Raw genomic sequence first — 18,836 nt, 5'->3', positions numbered from 1 at the left:
GGTTTTGTTCCGTCTTAAGATATATAATCAAGGTGAACAGGAACCAATTGATAATCCGGTCTTATATTCCCGAAGAACAACCTAGATTAATCAATCACCTCTCTACAATCCTTCCTGACTACACAGGCGGTTTGTCGAGGAATCACAAACAGTGAGACGAAGATGTTTCTGACTTCTTTATCTTGCCTATCGGAGAACTCTCACGATCTCAAGCCAATCAATCTATTGTACTCGTACGATAGAAGATGCAAGATCAGATCACACAACTACGATAAAGGTAGTATCAGTCTGGCTTCACAATCCCAATGAAGTCTTTAAGTCGTTAACCTGGTTTTAGAGAAGAAAACCAAAGGTTAAAGGAGAATCGACTCTAACGAGCGCACTAGTATCACACAGACGTATGGGTATTAGTTTTGCTCAAAGCTAGATGTCTCATTTATATAGCCTTCAAATCAGGGTTTTGGCTTAGTTACAAAGCAATCCATATTCACCGTTAGATGAAAACCTGATTTAGATTCAAGCTAATATTTCTCAACCGTTAGATTGAAAACTTTGCTTGTCACACACACTTGGGTATACGTTTAATGGGTTTGCGAAAACCATGCCCAAACGTGTACGTGTATGTTGGTTCAACATAGTAACCCAAAAGGTTAACCATATGAGCATTTCATATTAACCTTTTTCTTCTTCACCATAACAAATTCAATTGACTCAAATGAACTAGTTAAAGAGTTGTTCAATTGCTATGAGATCTTATGTAACTACACAAGACACAAATGAAACAAAGATGATTCGATTCGATTGAATCGGCTCATGAGCATTATAGCCACGGTTTGAAAAATCATTCCTTAGTAATTTAATGTTTCATGTTCAGAGCAAATCTTTAGATCATAACCTCTTAAGTTCACAAACAAGTTCGAGGACTTAAGTTAATCGGTTGAGTTTTCCAAACTCAGAAGAAATTCTCGGAAAGAGAACTTCCGCCAGTTCGCGGACTGGGTTCGCGGACTTAACACACAAACGAGTTTTGGAAAATCCAGCAGAAATTCTCGGTCGAGAACTTCCGACAGTTCGCGGACTGAGTTTGCGGACTTGGTAAGCCAATTCCACAATCCTTCCTATTTCTCTTGATCAACAAAGTTCGGAAACTTCGGTTCAAGGAATACATGATTATGTAATCTAAACTCTCATTTCAATCATTGAGACATTCTCAGAGAACGCTATGTAGCCGTTATTCACAGACCGATTCACGTCAGAGCAATTCTCAAATTGATTGAAACTTTTCATGACTTTCGTCACTAGGTGAAGATAAAATTGATCAAAGCGAAACGCTTTACCAACACACGATTTCGAAAAAAAGATAAGCAATGAATGCTCAGCTCGAAATGTCAAATGTGTATGATCTAGTCTATATAGCATAGACTTTTGTCTCATAAGAAGTAGGAGATAAAAGAGATAGACTTTTGAGTGATAGATAAGTTCAAGTCTCCACATACCTTTTTGTTGATGAAGTTCCAAGGTTCCTTGTATAGATCTTCGTCGTTGTATGATGAATCGTCATGAAGTCCTTGAGCTCAAATACACTTTTCTATCCTAGTCCGATACTTAGCTATGTAGGCTAGAAATCAAGACTCATAGTTTTGATCACTAACATTGACAAACATGGTTGAGATAGCAACGCATGCGAGGTTGACCGAGCTATGCTCTTATAGAAGTTCGGGTTCCCCAATCTTACAAAATTTGTGTTTTTCTGGAGTGTAGCATAACTCGCCCCCAAGCGCGTTGTTTGGAGTGTTATGCAACTCGCCCCCAGGGATGTAATGATTGTGCTGGAGTGTTATATATCTCGCCCCCAAATGGTTGGGATGATATATAACTCGCCTCCAGTGTGTTTTGTGTCATGCTGCTTAATGCTCGCGCAAGGGTGCACTTCCTTGCTGCATTTCGCTCGCGCATGAGATGTAAAGTTGAGATTTTCTGCTATCTTGAATTCGCGCAGGGGGGCAATCCTACTATTCAAGATGCGCGCAGAGTCGAGATGTGTACATTTCCACATGCCTGGACAGGTGAAAATGTTCGCCACATTTGTTGATGTCCCACATGATGGGGATACAATTGGGATAGGGTAAAAATACTCGAACTGCGCATTCACCCTATCTGCGAGGTGTCAGGGACGTTGCTGACAGTAGACTTGGGTTGTATTGTTTTTCCACTTAGGACTGATTGCGGATTTGAACGTCTGCAGCAGCTTATAATTAAACACGAACAATTTTGATAAAGTGTGGAATAACATAACAATGTTGAATTTAATTCATGAATAGAAATAACGGATAAATACCTACTTCTCGACAGCAGCTGCCTCGTTAAAACCTTTGCGTGGAAAACCCATTGGGATAAAACCATCATAAAGGAAAAAGAGTGCATCACAACAGGATTTGAAACTATCCCTAATGATAAAACTTCTTCAAGTGGAACGAATTCCATGGCTTCCATGGTTTCGAATCCTTAGTTCCATCAAGGTTCCTTAAGTAGTAGGAGCCACGAGATGCTGGCCTGTCCACTATGTATGGATCTTCCCAGTTTGCTCTGAGTTTCCCATAGTTTGGTTCTATTGTGGCTGCTCGGGTTTTCTTCAAGACATATTCCCGTGGTTTGAATGACCGTTCTCTGAATTTACGATCATAGCTCAGCTTGATTTCCTGCTGGTATCGGACCAATTGCTGTTAAGCTGTTTCTCTTTGTTCTTCTAACAACTCTTTATCCAAAGCCAGTATGCTATCGTTTTTCCCAGATTTGACAGCACGAGTTTTGGTAGTCTTGAGATGTACCTCGATGGGTATGACCGCCTCTGTCTCATAAGGCAGTGTAAATGGTGAAAATCCAGTGGATCTTTTCGGGTTGTTCGATAGGACCATAAGACTCCAGGGAATTCTTCTGTCCATTTTCCCTTCGCCTTCTCCAGCCTTTTCTTGAGATTGTCCATAATAACGCGATTGGTCGCTTCTGCCTGCCTGTTGCTCTGAGCATAGTAAGGAGATGAGAAATTGTGGCGAATATTCCGGTTCTCGCAGAAGTCTTTGATCACCCCAGAATCGAACTGCTTTTCATTGTCTGATACTATCGCGTCTGGGATTCCAAATCTGCAGACGATATTCTCTCATATGAACCTTTTCACATCATGTCTGGTAACATGTACCAGTGCCACTGCTTCGACCCACTTGGTGAAATAATCAGTAGCGGCTAGTACGAATTTAACGCCTCCATGAGCTTTGGGAAGTGGTCCGACGACGTCTAGTCCCCACATAGAGAATGGCCAGGGACTAAAAACTGGATGCAGTTCGTTGACGGGCCTTTTAGGGATTAGGGTGTGCTCCTGGCATGGTACACATTTATGCGCGTATTCTTTAGCATCTTTTTGCATGTATGGCCAGAAGTATCCCTGGGTAAGTATCATGTGCGCGAGACTGCGCCCTCCAGAATGATTGCCACATATTCCTTCATGAGTCTCCGCCAATATTTGTTGCCCTTCTTCGGCCGATACGCACCGCAAAAATGGTTCCAAAGCTACAGGTTTGCGGTATAGCTCACCCTCGATCATTGAATATCTCCAAGCATTATTCTTCACTTTTGAAGCGAGATGCTCATCTTCTGGGAGTTCACTGGTTGTCAAATACCGAACATAAGGTTGACGCCAGTCTGAAGTGTTTTCAGCAGGACTGCCTGAATCATCTATCACTGGGCTGTCAATGTTCTCGGTATCTCCCTATGCTGATGTAGTTGCCCTCTCTCCCCCACTAGCGTGTTCGAGATCCAGAACAAGGTGGCTGTCGGAGATGTTAGGTAACTCTTGGAAATCTACCACAACGAAACGGGTGGTATCAGTTTCGACTGCGGAAGAAAGATATGCTAAAGCATCCACGTGCCTATTTTCCAACCGCGGTCGCTGACCAATAGAGAATTGGTCAAACTCATTTGCCAGCTCTCTCATATGATCTAAATACAAGGCCATCCTCTCTTCCTTGGTTCTATAGGTCCCCAGAAACTGGTTGACTACTAGCATGGAATCAGTCACCAGCTTCACGTTCTTCGCATCTAACTGTTTGACAGCATTTAAACCGATAATTGCAGCTTCATATTCAGCTTCATTGTTTGATGCATGAAAACCAAGCTTGGTCGCTTTCTCGATCCTCGAACCTTCAGGAGTAAGGATGACACATCCAACTCCATCTCCACCAACATTTGAGGACCCATCAGTAAATACAGTCCATAAAGGTTCAGGTGTATCGACCTCCATTGCGGACTCGCCCCCAGTCTGATCGGTGGCTGGCTCTCTTCTTCTTCGGTAACTGTTTGTATGTCGTCCATAGGAAAATCTACTAGCAGTGCATCCAGGGTGTTTCCCTTCTTTGCAGTTCTGGTCTCGTACTTGATTTCATACGCCCCCAGAAAATTTGACCATATGGCTAGTCGGCTGGAATCATCAGCACGTTCCAGGATTCTCTTCAGCGGGTATTCCGAGTAGACTATGATCTTCCTTCCTTGGAAATAAGGCTTGAGGCGACGAGATGCGTGCAACAGTGCAAGTGTTATCTTCTCAATTTTCTTGTAACGTGTTTCCGCCCCTGTCAAAGATTTGCTGATGAAGTAAACATGCTTTTCATGTAGATCCGTAATAAACAGCACTGCACTTACAACGTTCTCCGTTGCAGCCAAATAAACTCCGATCAGTTGTCCAGTTTTTGGACTCACCAAAACTGAAGGAGTTGACAGATACTGCTTGATCTCATTGAAAGCATTCTCGCTCTCATCTGTCCAACCAAAATTCACTGCTTTCTTCAAAACATCAAAGAATGGTTTGAATCGATCTGACGAGCGTGAAATGAAACCATTTAAAGTTGCTAATCGACCTGGTAGATTCTGGACCTCCTTATTCGTTCTTGGGAATGGCATCTCTGTGATGGCTCTGATTTGATCCGGATTCTCCTCAATTCCTCTGCGCGTCATCAAGTATCCAAGGAACTTTCCCGAGGATAGACCGAACGAACATTTCGTTGGATTAAGCTTCATACGATATTGCCTCAGGATATCAAACGTCTTCTGCAGGTCGAGAAAATGCGACTCCTTTTACTCAGATTTCACCACCATATCATCGATGTATACTTCCATCGTCTTCCCAATCAGATCCTTGAACATATTGTCCACCAAATGCTGGTAGGTCTCCCCTGCATTCTTTAGCCCGAACAACATTACAGTGTAGCAGTAAACTCATCTATCAGTTACAAACGCAATATGCTCTTGATCCTCTTCGAACAAAGGTATTTGGTTATACCCCGAAAAACCATCCATGAATGACAGTCTCCCATATCCTGAGGTTGCATCCAACAAATCTTTTATCCGCGGTAACGGGTATGGATCACTCGAACATGCTTTATTCAAATCAGTAAAATTGATACAGACACGTATTTTACCATTTTTCTTTGGAACGGGTACGACATTGGACAGCCAACGAGGATACTGCACTGGTCGAATAAAGCCCGCTTCTAACAGCTTTTCAACTTCAGCAGTAACTCAATCTTTTTTTCTTTGCGACATATTCCTGATCTTCTGACGAACTGGATGGAACTTCTCATCGATATTTAGCCTGTGCCAGGCTATATTCGGATCTATTCCGGGCATCTCAGCAAAACTCCATGCGAAAACGTCGGCATTTGCCCTTAGCAATGTAATCAGAACATCACGTTCATGTGCGGGCAGGTCGGCTCCTACGAACGTTGTTTTGTGCTCCTCATCTCCAATCTGGACCTCGATCAGTTTCTCTACTGTTGGGGGTTCAGCTGCGTCCTCTCCCATATATGATTCTGGGGGGAGAGGGTTCGGTAATTGCTATTTTTTCTCGACTCGCATAATTTAGTTCCCGCTAACTTCAGACTTCTTGTACTCATCCATGGCACTCTCGTGACACTTGTGTACAACCATCTGGTCGCTTCTAACTTTCACGACTCCTTCAGGGGTAATAAACTTCAAACATTGATGATATTAGGATGTGACTGCACCGATCTCATGCAGCCAGTCTCGTCCCACGATCGCATTGTAGGGAGCTCAACAGTCAAGCAGCAAGAAATTGCCTAGAACGGACTTGTCATCCACTGTTATAGGTATCTTCATGATGGTTTTCAAATAGTGATTGTAGTTGAAGTGGTAAAACGGATTCGTATCAGACTTGTGAAGAAAACAATTTTTATAGATTTAAATTAAACAGGCAACTAAATAAAATAATTCAAAGTTTTGGAGAAAAATACCAAGACTAGGATTCCACCATTGACCAAATAAATAGTAAACTCTAAATAATATTCATGCAATTTTATCTTTAAAAATAATTCTAATATTTGCCTCAAATATATTCTTGAAGTAATAGTTGTAATCAAAGAGTATAAAACATCAAAAGTATTTAAAACCCAGCATGCTTCATCAAATTAATTCACAACTATTCAATAAGAACTAATTATTTCAATTCAATCCCATGCAAATAATCAAATAATAATATTGCAAATAAATAGTAAAATTAGAATTATACCAATTAATGTGGAACAATAGCTTCCTCCGTCGCCTTGGCTAATGGGTTTAGCTCCTCATCCCAGAAACATAATCATAAGATGTATCCATGGCTTAATAATGTGTTTTTATTGATGAAAATGGTGTAAAAAGAAGTTTGCAACGCTGTATAAATGTTACAGCGTCACTGTTACAAAGTTGAAAAGGCTGAAAATAAACGATACAAGCCTCTGCTGTTGTAAAACAACGACAGTTGGGTGTTGAAATTAAGACTGCTGAAGAACGACGGATTCTGCGAGTCTGTTCTTCGTGTTCTTCAGGTTCTTCAATGGCAGCAGCAGCAGCAGCACCAATTCTCTGTAACTTCTTTGTTTCGGCTCTCATGGACTCCAAACTTTTTCCTAAACTTTTCTAACCCTTTCTATGACGTAAAACCACTCTTATATAGCCCTCAAATCCCCCAAAAATCTCTACTAACAGCGACCATTCTTTTTATTCTTCTCCGCATGCAGTTGAGAGAAAATCTCTCCTGTGACTCTCTACGCGTGCTGTTAGCTATGAAATAGCAACCAAACTCTTCTTAGGACTTGAACAGGACCAAATACATGTATATCCAGCGTGAAAGTCTCCCAAAAATTTCTCACAAAATATTTGAACGTGAACAGCAACATACGTGTCCTATTTGGACTTTGATTTCTTCTCCCGGTCATTCCAGCCCAATTGGTTGGTTCCAATCGATCGTAACAGACTTGTTTACTCAATTACAGCCTATTAGTAGCAAATACAACAATTGAATCTCCAAAAATCACGTCCAAGATTCGATCACCAAATCTGCCAGTGCTGTAACAAGTCTTCCCGCCAAAAACCCATTTTTGAATTTTGAGAAGGAATGCCCCCTATCCTCTGATGGGGTGCGAATAGCAAGTGGGGTTGAAATAAAATTCTTGGGGTGGAAATAACCAAATCTTGGGTGTCTTTAGTAATTTTTCTTGGATGTTTTCCGGACTTTTCCGGGGTTCCTCCGGGGTACTTCTGGGTGTCTCCAACATACTTCTGGTAGTTATCAACGGAGGTCCAAATGCCGCATTTTTAGCCAATTTCGCCACAAAGCCTTATTCTTCCAAAAACACCTACAAATAAATAAAATAACCAAATAAGTACGATATCGAGCACTAACAATATATACAAATGAGCTATATTAGACACATAAATGCGTCTATCACTTCACTTTTCCTTTTGCCTTCGTAACTTCGCCACTGAAACCGATAATTGGATTTTCATCCTCTTCGATCAAGTCGTGTGGGAGATTCATAGAGGAATATGCTCCTGAAAACAACACGCTCACTGAGCTTCCTGTATCCAATAGAATCCAGTGAACACGAAACATGTCAATCCAAGCAATTATAACGATAACATCATTGTGGGGAGAATATACACCTATCAAGTTTGATGGAGAGAACTCGTTCTTTATGCATCCAAGCTCCCGAGTTTCTGCTCCATTTCCACTGACAAAATCGATATGATTTGTCAAGTACCATTCTTTTAACTGCCTGAGTTTTCTCCTGGTTTCATCTTCCGATGCCCTCCTGGTCATTGAATGGATCCTAGCGTGACTGACGTTAATCACATGTGCGTTAATCACATGTGTTGCGCAAAATTGTCCAGAACCTTTCCCGAAATCCTTTTTCACGTACTCTTGCAGCTTTCCAGCATCGATCATTCGCTGGACCTCGATCTTTAAAGCGCGACAATTCTCGGTCTTTTGACCATGGTCTTTATGGAACTTGCAGTATTTGCTCCTATCACGTTTATCACGTGTCTCTGCTGGAAAAGGATGAGGGGGGCTCAAATCCTTGCTGATTTTCTTGTACAAATCTGAAAGATGTATGTTCAATGGTGTCAGTTTCATATCATGGTATTTCTGATATCCCGTTTCCATTCGTTCTCCTTGGTTCTTCTCTCGGACTTCACCTCGATCGTTGTGATGTCCGCTCGAACAGTTCTTTGAATTGTCTTTCTTCCCATCGTTTGGATGATTGGATGATCTGTTGACATCTCTTGTCTCTCGAGCTTTGGAGTCATCCTATACCCGAGCGTATTCTTCTACTCGATCGTACAACTCTTCCAAAGTATTTGCTGGTCTCTTGGCCAAAGAACCGTACACACCCCTTTGATCATACTGGTATGCTTGTTTGTAAGACGCGATAACGACTTGATCGTTGGCACCATCCACATCGGCCACCTCTTGCTTTAAGCGTTGATTAAATTATCTGATGCTTTCCTCCTTCCGAAATGCCATAAAGAACAATGTGTGGCATCCCTTTCGATCACGTCTGTTGTACTTGTAGTGAGCACAAAATTCGTCAACTAGCCTATGATAAGTCCTGATCGACTGTGCCGGTAGCTGATTGAACCACGTTATTGCTCCTCCAGTCAGTGATTGTGGAAACATCTTGCACATCAACTCATCGCTGAACTGCCACAGAGTCATGGCAGTTTCATAGTGTAAAACATGTTGATCTGGATCATCTGTTTCCTCTTCGAATTCTGGCATCTTGGGAACTTGAAAATTCTTTGGCGGCCGGAATTCTCTGATATTCAGTCTGAAAGGGGCTCCTGCAGATCGATGCAACCGGTCTATCTTTTCTTCTTTATACTGTTTTTTTTGACATTACTTTCTCGATCATCTCGAAAAGGCGAGCCTCTGTTATTGCGTTTATAATCTCTGTTATTATGAACCGTCTTCCTGCTCATAATCTCGATCCCCTGGAATATGGGATGTAGATCTCATTTTTTTCCTTCGGTGACCAGTGGGGTCTCTTTCATTTCTGCCTTGCTCCGAACGAGCATAGTAATCGTGCGAAAGTTCTCTCTCATCGTGTCGATCTCGAACCTCATCTTCATCATTCCTGGTACATTTCGAACCGGTGGAAATTCTGGCTACACTCTGCTGAGTTGCGGATGGCTAGGTCCCTGCTCGCCGAGGTCGTACAGGCCTTCGCTTAGGCAGATCTCCGGTGACCAATAATTTTTTCTCTGGTCGATCAAGATCGATCACTTCTCTATTTCGGTTTGTATCTTGCGGGCTAACTCATTTTCCAAGACGTTGCCATACAGACCTACCCCTCTGGTTGTTCAGATTACCAGACTTAGGTCGAGGCTGGTTTTCACGTTCTAACCTCAAGAGAGCGTTCTCCTTCTCCAGCTCATTCAACCGATTGAGTAACAGTTCTTCCTCTGTACTAGGGGTCGCGGTGCGTCCATCTCGCATGTCATGTCGATCGTCATTCCTCCTTGATGGACTGCCGAATACACGATCTATGTTTCCTCGAACTTGTGGGTTTTCCCCATCCACATCCATCGCTTCGTCTTCAATCACCAGTTGTTTTTCTCTTATCCGATTCTGATCTGGATTTCTGTCACGGAAACGATTTCGATCTCGTCCATGATCCAGGGATCTGTTACGAGCACGATTTCGATATCGATCTAAGGATCTGTCATGAGCACGATTTTGACCCTGCCGGTTTCCAGTGGGTATTGCTGGAGCTGATTGAACTTCAATTTCGTGCTCTTCAGCTTCGCTTCTCCTGCTATGTTGGGAATCGCTAGCAGAATCGTCTCTTCGTGCAGTTTGTCTGATTACTGCCATAACTCGATCTGGTAAAACACGATTGTCTTTTATCGAAAACCTTCGTCGGCGCCAATGTTTGGGTGGCAAAATTACTTCTACCCCAAACACGAATTTGTTGGTGATTTTTGCTGAGAATCGAACCACTGCTTTAATCTCCAATTGGATTGAGTAATGGGGAGGTACCTGCAAAAAACCCTCCGATGCTAAAGTCAGTATAAGGATTTTTCACAGGAGTTTTAGTGGGTCAGATTGCCTAACTTTTTTGGTTATTCAACCCTGTATTTATATGGTCCGAATTAGACCCTCAATCCCAATTTCGAAATAAATATAATTGCCTTAATTCCCTTGCATGCCTCCCTGCATTGAAATTTTGCATGACTGCATGGCTCTGGCACAACTGGCCCTTGCATGCCTCCAGTCATGAATAACATTGACTGGCCCCTATATGCCTCATGCAATAACTGGCCAATATTGATGACTGCATGATTCTGGAATTGCTGGCCCTTGCATGCCTCCTGGAATGTTCCAGAAATCTCCTCTAGGGTTATGAAATTAGCCAAGCCAAAATGATGCAAAAGATTGGCCCAAATAAGCTTACATGCCAAGCCTATGAGAGAAGTGGCCCAAGCCCACAGAGGGGCATAAATATCCGCAAGGCAAGAGGTATGGGGCGTGAACATCCGGGGATATTGAGCTAAGTTGCTTCACAGTATGCTGAATCAAGAGTACAGAAATAAGTTACACCATGGTGCACTGAATCGGGACCATGGTATTAAGTTGCATCTGCCACACGGAATCAGGATCATGCTATTAAGTTACTCCGCGCCACATCGAAACAGGACTATGGTATTAAATTGCTTCGTGCTACACCGAATAGGGAACCACCATAATATGCTGCATGCGCCACACTAAATCAGGCAGAACTGGCCGGACGGTACTTCCGCCGCCACCCGCAGCCGCCGCTGCCGCCGCCCGTCGAACACTGCCGCCACCGAACGCCGCCGTCTCTGGCCGCCGGGCTTGGCCGCCGGCGATCTGCTTCTGAATCGGAGCCGAAGGAGATGAAGATTCTGTCGATGACGTCATCGGCTGACGCAGTTGACGGCGTCAACTAACGGCGTTAGAGATAACGGTATATGCTTAACCTTAACGGAATCTTCGGACGGTAACGTAATATGCTAACAGAATCGGTATCTGATGACGACATGATGGCGTGGCAACTAACTGCTGACGAGTCACCTCTTCGCTGACGTGGCATGCTGACGTGGCGGGAAATGCTGGCGTGGCTGGCAATACTGACGTGTCACGTCCTGGTTCGCCCGACTTGCTGACGTGGCAGTGGTGATTTGGTCCCTCCTTGTCTTGACTTGGATCATTGCACATGGGCTTCTATGTACAAACCTTATGAGGCTTAGATAGCTATTTTGTTTATTTTGTTGCACATGGGCTTGCACATAGAGTGCCTTTAGGGCCCAATGAACCATACTTAGCTAATAGGAGGAGCTATGTAGGCCTAAGTTAGCCCATTTTTGGTGTAGAATATTTATGGTACAAACAATATTCTTGACGAGTTTAGTTGGAAACAATTTATTTGTTGGAAACTAAATATTAAATCAAAAGATGATCATGTGAAAATTACCTTGAACATCTTATATGATTTGTGTGAGATAGTCATTTGATGTTAGCTTCAGAAGTTTTGTATTGATTATTCGATCACTTGAAAATTGCTTGAAGCTAATGGTATGTGTGATATTATCATTGCCGTCTTCTAAGGATGTTTCAATGATTGAAATGAGAGTTTAGAACAAATACCCATGTCTGGATATAACACGGTATGCTTACTTAGTATGCGAAATGTATTGGTATGATTCAGGTTCGGAACTCTTGTTTGCGTACCTAGTATGCGAAAGGATTTACCTAAGAAGGTCCAAAACTCTTGTTTGCGTACCTAGTATGTGAACGGGTTTACCTGATTTGGGTCCGGGACGGTTGTTTGCGAACCAGGTTCGGGAACGGCTTTTCTAGGCCAATGTCCGGAGCTGCTGTTCACGTACCTAGTTTGCGAACACAGTGGTTAAGTTCTAAAATCGGTTATGTATGACTCTCATACTCACGAACTAAAACATTTATGATCTAGAGAATACAAATTAACTTTGGAAACCGTGGCTTAATGTTCATTAATTGATTCTTTTTTAAGTACTTTGTACGATTACGAATCAATCTGATTTTGATTCAATTTGTTTATGTATATTTCTATGAGATAGTGAATAATTAAACAACTCTATTTGAAACACAATTTTATTAATTTTATTATCTTTCAAGTTTGATTGATCATCATATTTGATCTAGGAGTGTTAGATGAATACGTCTAAGATAAAAGTGTTCATATGGCTAACTTCGGTTAATTGTTATTTAGCCAACTCAATATACACGTTTAGGTACGGTTGCCCATATATAATTATAAGTATATTTCATTTGTGTGTAACAAGCTAATAAGACCATCTGACAGTGGAGATTAATCGCTTAATTTTTAAGCAGACTTAGCTTGAATCTTAAATAAGGATTTCATCTAACGGTGAATATTGAATGCTTTGTTACTAAGCTATCTTAGCTTTGATTGTAAACAACCCTGATTTGAAAGACTATATAAGGGAGAACTCTAGCAACTGGAAAACCTAATCCTGACACTTTCTTGTGCCCTAGTTGCAAACTAGAGTCGATTCTCCTTTAACCTAGGTTTTTCTAAAACCATATTAGGTTAACGACTTGAAGGCTTCATTTGGGATTCGTGAAGCCAGATCCAAATATTTTCTCTGTAGCTGTGTATTCTAATCTTACTTGTTCTATCGTATTGAGTTTTATCTTCTCTAAGATTTACTCGAGATTTATCTCCGGTAGGTAATGTTAGAGCACTGCTCGGTCGAAATCGCAACCGTTGCTATCTCAAACTTGTTTGTCAAGTTTAGTTGTAAAAACTATAAGTCTTGATTTCTAATCTACTTATAGCTATTTCTCGGATTAGGATAGAATGTGTAGTTGAGATTTAGACTTCACGGTGTTCATCGATTGAAGACGAAGAACTACTAAGGGGAGATTGTGGAACTTCATCAACAAAAGGTATATGGAGACTTGAACTCAAAAGTCTATTCTATTGTATCTCCTATTGAGACAAAGTCGTATAGCTATATAGACTTTACATTATACAATTTGATATTTCGAGCTGAGTTTAACTCGCTTATATCTTTATAAAAATATGTGTTGGAAAGATTTTCCTTTAACTACGTTCACCATTGTTCTTGACGAAAGTCAAAAGATGATCATGTGAAAATCACCTGATAACATCTTACATGATTTTTGTGAGACAGTCATTTGATGTAGGCTCGGAATGTTTCGTATTGATCATTCGATCACTTGAGAATTGCTTATAAGCTAATAGTTTGTGTGAGACAGCTGTTGTCGTCTTCTAAGAATGTTTTAATGATTGAAATGGGAGTTTAGAACAATTAACCGTTGTCTGGATATAACATAGTATGCATACATGTGTGGAAACTATTGTAAAAGTAATCCATTTCCGGGAACCAAGTATGCATACCCTTTCGCGAACGGTTTTAACTATTAAAGTCCGAGAACTAAGTTTCCTTACCCGTTTGCAAACTTATTCACCTGAGTTCGGGGCGGAACGACAGTATGCGTACCCGTCTGCGAACGGTCGGAAAGGATTAAGTCCGGAACTTAAGTTTGCGTACCCGTTTGCAAACTTATGAGGTTAAGTTATGAAATCGGTTAAGTATGCATGAAAAAAAATACATTTATATATTAAGGAATGTAATCTTGGCAAATCGTGGCTAAAATGTTCATGAACTGATTCTTTTGAATCAATCCGATTTTGCTTCAATTGTTTCTTGTATACTTCCACGAGAATATAAGAAATTGAACAACTCTATGAGTAACACAATTAGATTCATTTGAGTATCATTTGATATAAGTGTTAAGATGAACATGGTTAACACAAAAGTCTTCATGTGGCTAACTTCGGTTAACTGTTATTGAGCTAACTCAATATACACGTTTAGGTACGATTACCCATATCTAAATGAAATTATATTTCAATTGTGTGTAACAAGCTAAGATCATCTAACAATGGAAAGATATTAGCTTGAATCTTAAATCAGGTTTCATCTAACGGTGAATATCGATTGCTTTGTTCCAAAGTTATCAAACCCTGGTTTGAAGACTATATGAGGGAGAACTCTAGCAACCAGGAAACCTAATACCCACACTTTCTGTGTGATACTAGTTGCGACTACAATCGATTCTCCATTAACCTAGGTTTTTCCTAAAACCATTATAGGTTAACGACTGAAAGACTTCATTGGGATTCTGAAGCCAGACCCAACTATTTTCTTTGTAGTTGTGTGTTCTAATCTTAATTGTTTTATCGTATTGAGTACTATCTTATCTAAGATTTTCTCGAGATTTATCTCTGATAGGTAAGAAATAAAAAATAATCACAAAGCTCTTCGTCTCATTCTTTGTGATTCCATAATAACTTGTGTTACAACCATATAGTTAAGTTATTGTGAGGTGATTGATATTTTTAGGTTGTTCTTCGGGAATATAAGACTGGATTATCAATTGGTTCTTGTTCACCTTGATTTATCAAAAGGCGGAACAAAAACTTCGTAGGTACTTCTGTGGGAGACAGATTTATCTATCCGAATAGACTTTTCTGTGGGAGATAAATTTGTTTATAAAGTCTTCGACTTTGAGTCGTAGAAACTCTTAATTGTGGGTGAGATCAGCGTGTGAACACTAGAGACGTAAGGAACGCGACTGTAGCCAATGGTGGTAAGAGTGTGAATATTAGAAAACTTGCACAGAAACTATACAAGTTGGAAGATGATGGAGCCTCGGAAGAGCTTGTCGATGAAATTAGTAGGACCATTCGTATGGAGCTTAAACGACGTCGTGATAAAGGTTGGGAAACCGATGAAGTATTCTTATTACGGTGAATCTAAAAATGAAAATGATTGTGTTGAAAAGGACCAACCTTTGGAGATATTTGATGACACTAGTGTAGTGGACTCAACTATTGATCTTTATAATGATCAAGCACCTATTCAAAAGGTACATGAGTATGATGAAACTAGTGTTTTACAGAATCTCATTGCAACAAGGTTTGAATCTAATGAATACGAAAAATAATATGTTGACACTTGTGTAGATTACTCAAGCGTTGATCTTAATAATGATCAAGAGCATATTCAAAGGGTGGATCTTGAGGATGATGCATTTTTGAGTCTTCTAAAAAAGTTCCTTATAGCGATATTTGGAGCCGCAAAAGAGTTCGTGCATTACAACAAAGAGGAGTGTGTTGAGAATGAAACCGATATGACCAATATTGTGGAAGACCCAATTGACCTTGCAAATGATTGTAACGATGATGTTTTTGTCGAAACTTTGGTTAAGGCAGCAACGAACGAATAATGCTTGCAAGGTTTGATAGAGGAGTGCAAGAGGTAAGTAATTCACTTGAATTCTTTAAGGATGAAGAGGATACCATAATACAATAGATTGCACAAGGTTTGTCTAACCCTTTTCCTATTAATCCTTCTCTTTTACCTCTTATTGGCCTGAATATATGTGCTTCGAGAATATTGTTAAATGACTTTGTTTCTCGATATCCGCCACTAGAACATTTGATTCTCATATTATGGATGTTTGCAAAGAAGAAACCGTGGAAGTTCCCGAATTATATATTCTTTATACACTTCCAAGTGTAGACAAGAATAAGTGTGGGGGAAACTTTTATTGGTTGATAGCTTCTTTTCTATTTTCTTGTACTAATATTTGTGTGAAGCGAGTGTTTGCAAAACAGGTTAAATGGAAGGATCCCCAACTTTTCAGATTGTTGGTGTATGGGGAATTCGTCTTACAAGTCGGGTTGACGACTTTAAACCAAGCGCTAAATTGGAGGCAACCCATAGGATGAGTATTTCTTGTCTTGTACTTTTTTTTTCTTGTCTTGTTTTTAGCTTTTTCTTGTCTTACATTTACTTTTTATGATTTCTTGTCATATTATCATGTAGGAATTCCCACCTTGACTTACTTTGGATGACTCAATTTACATTGAGGACAATGTAAAGCTTAAGTGTGGGGGAGTGGTTAAGCATTTGCATTGTAAATTTTTCATTAAATTTTCAACTTTTGTGTAAAATAGTGAACAAAAAAATCCAACTTGTGGTTAGTTTAGAGTCACATAGTATACATGTCGCTAAGATTACATCGAGATTCTCATAAGAGTGACTGAACTTAGAGATGACAGAGAACATGATCGGGTTTCTTACTTGTAGGAGAGTTAAAGTTGGATTTAACCATGTCGGTGGAAAATAAGGTGCAGACTGAATTCAGTATTAGAGTTGTGGTCCCCTATAGTGGAGACTACCCATGTTACATCATGAGAGGCACCGACCTTCAATTATTTGTACTTGTCTAATATGTGCTTTTAGAGTGTGTGTCGCCGTACGTAAACTCCGGGTAGAATGGTGAGCTACCCAACCTCCCACCAATAGAAGCACTATTTTGATCTCTTGAGTGTTATTGTATCAATCATGATGGTTACCTCGAATTTCTAACTTACATACCACTTGTAATCTTTTTCGTAGTTAGCACCATCCACTTTATCTCCCTCTACACCAACAGGTCCATAGAAACACCATCATCATCAACAAGAGGAGCATCACAAATTTGAAGGAAAGTTGAAAACGTTCAAGGTTTACAAGCAACGGTACATAAATGAGCAGATTTCAGATTCAAGTAAAGCAACAAGACAAGAAGCAGAATTTTTACAAGTTGAAGACTATTGTACAAGAGTGAAGATTATCAAGTTAAGAGTCAAGAAGTTTATGATATCGAGACATACAAGTTTTAAAGAATCAGGCGGTAAAAATACTTACAACGTGGCCTTTGTACTTGCATTTCTATTTTATCCTTATTTTGTATTTGTTTTATTTTCTCTTGTCAAAAAAAAAACAAACTTGGGACATGGTCATCATCATGCTAGGTCCCTAGTGTTTGTGGGTGAAAACGGTTTCTGCTGATTTTAGTAATTTCGGGCGTGTGGGTGAGAAACGAATTTAAATCCTAAACAATGTACTGCAAGGGAGTACTTTAGATTCGAAATATCAATCTATACAAATCCGTCATAAACAAAGAAATGGTCGTTCCAGACTTGCTTCGGTCACAAAGTGAAGGAGAAGGGTTGGTTTTGGGGAGGGAAGCGAAGAAAGTGTTGAGACCAGAATAGTTGATTTTGGAAGAGTAGTTGTTTTCTACGACTTGTATCAGAAAGTGGGAAGCTAACAGATGGAAAGATAACAAATGTTTTCTGAGGTGTTGTATGCTCCTGACCTGAACTTGTTATTCGGTGGAAATAGGTAATGCCTATTTATACAAGTCGAAGTGAAACGTACTCTGGTCTCATTAAGAAATGGAAAACGGGTGAGTAAATGGGAGGAGGTGGTAACCGGTAACGCTAGGAATTGATGTTCCATAAAAGAAAGCGTTTCACCATTACTCCATGTATTTACTAACCGCCTCATCCTTATGATACTTTCTTATAACGGGCGTAGTGTACGCCGCACGCTGTAAACCGCCAAACCAATACCCAATGAGCATCCCCCAGTTTGCGACATGCGTTGATGTCTTGAGTGTTTTCATGGAAAACATGTAGCATGTTATTTTCGTCTGGCAAGTCGAGCTTGGGAGACTTGCCGGCTCGGTGACCTTCGACGGTCGAGATTTTGCATCTTAAGAGGAAAGGTAGCCGTTGATTATTGCAACCCTTCGTTTGGTAGCCAGTGGCATGAAAGCATGCTCGGTATGGCTTTAATATGTCCTGGTTTAGGCACGGCCAAAAGTTAGGGTTTTGGCTTTGTTTAGGCGCGACCAAACTAGGGCCAAAAGTTGTCATACGTTAGTTGGTAACCTTGGATGGCTAAGATCTGCATCTTAGATGAAAAGATGGTCGTTGATCGTTGCAATCCTTCGTTTTGGCATCCGCATAGGGAAGGCCGGTATGGCGTGGCGCGACAAGGTGGTTGGCATGTTATTGGCACATGTGGCATGGCATGCCTTGGCGCGGTTTGGCGTGGCCAAAACTAGGATTTTGGGCCAAAGGTTACCATGCGTTGTCTGGCAACCTTGGACGACTAGGATTTTTATTTAGGATTGAAGGGTGGTCGTTGATCGTCGCACACCTTCGTTTTGGTAACCGCATAGGGAAGGCCGGCATGGTATGGCGCGACAAGGTGGTTGGCATGCCATTGGCACATGTGGCATGGCATGCCTTGGCGCGGTTGGCGTGGCCAAAACTAGGGTTTTGGGCCAAAGGTTACCATACATTGTCTGGCGACCTTGGACGGCTAGGATTTGCATCTAGGTGTTTATGGGTGAAAACTATTCCTGCCGAATTCGGTAATTTGGGGTGTGTGTATGAGGAATGAATCAAAACCCTAAACAAATGCACTGCACGGGAGTGCTTTGTGATTCGAGAAATCAATCTGTACAATTCTGGCCTAAACCAAGAAATGACCGTTCCAGACTTGCTTCGGTCACAAAGTGAAGGAGATGGGGTTGATCTTAGGGAGGGAAG

At 40.9% G+C, this 18,836-nt stretch overlaps 2 protein-coding genes across 2 annotated transcripts; both read right to left on the bottom strand.

Annotated features, from left to right (window-relative positions):
- Positions 1–3,763: 3,763 nt before the first annotated feature.
- LOC113359673 lies at positions 3,764–5,004 on the bottom strand. The gene is made up of 2 exons (XM_026603266.1): positions 4,439–5,004; positions 3,764–4,346 (listed from the first exon to the last, which is right to left on the bottom strand). Exons 1-2 carry the CDS (start codon positions 5,002–5,004, stop codon positions 3,764–3,766), a joined length of 1,149 nt encoding a protein of 382 aa, XP_026459051.1.
- A 2,767-nt stretch (positions 5,005–7,771) lies between these two features.
- On the bottom strand, positions 7,772–8,491 carry LOC113359672. Its single transcript, XM_026603265.1, has one exon. The coding sequence runs from the start codon at positions 8,489–8,491 to the stop codon at positions 7,772–7,774; it is 720 nt and encodes a 239-aa protein (XP_026459050.1).
- Positions 8,492–18,836: the final 10,345 nt, after the last annotated feature.

This window comes from Papaver somniferum, chromosome 3, assembly GCF_003573695.1.
Source record: "Papaver somniferum cultivar HN1 chromosome 3, ASM357369v1, whole genome shotgun sequence".
NCBI lineage: Eukaryota > Viridiplantae > Streptophyta > Magnoliopsida > Ranunculales > Papaveraceae > Papaver > Papaver somniferum.
This window is presented reverse-complemented; position numbering and strand designations above follow the sequence as displayed.

What these genes read in the sequence shown, in the direction of transcription:
- LOC113359672 (XM_026603265.1), bottom strand. Translation starts at nt 8,491, where the DNA reads ATGGAAACGGGATATCAGAAATACCATGATATGAAACTGACACCATTG.
- LOC113359673 (XM_026603266.1), bottom strand. Translation starts at nt 5,004, where the DNA reads ATGACGCGCAGAGGAATTGAGGAGAATCCGGATCAAATCAGAGCCATC. An exon ending in TGGTCAAATTTTCTGGGGGC is followed by an intron (nt 4,347 to 4,438) that starts GTATGAAATCAA and finishes ACATACAAACAG; the next exon opens with TTACCGAAGAAGAAGAGAGC.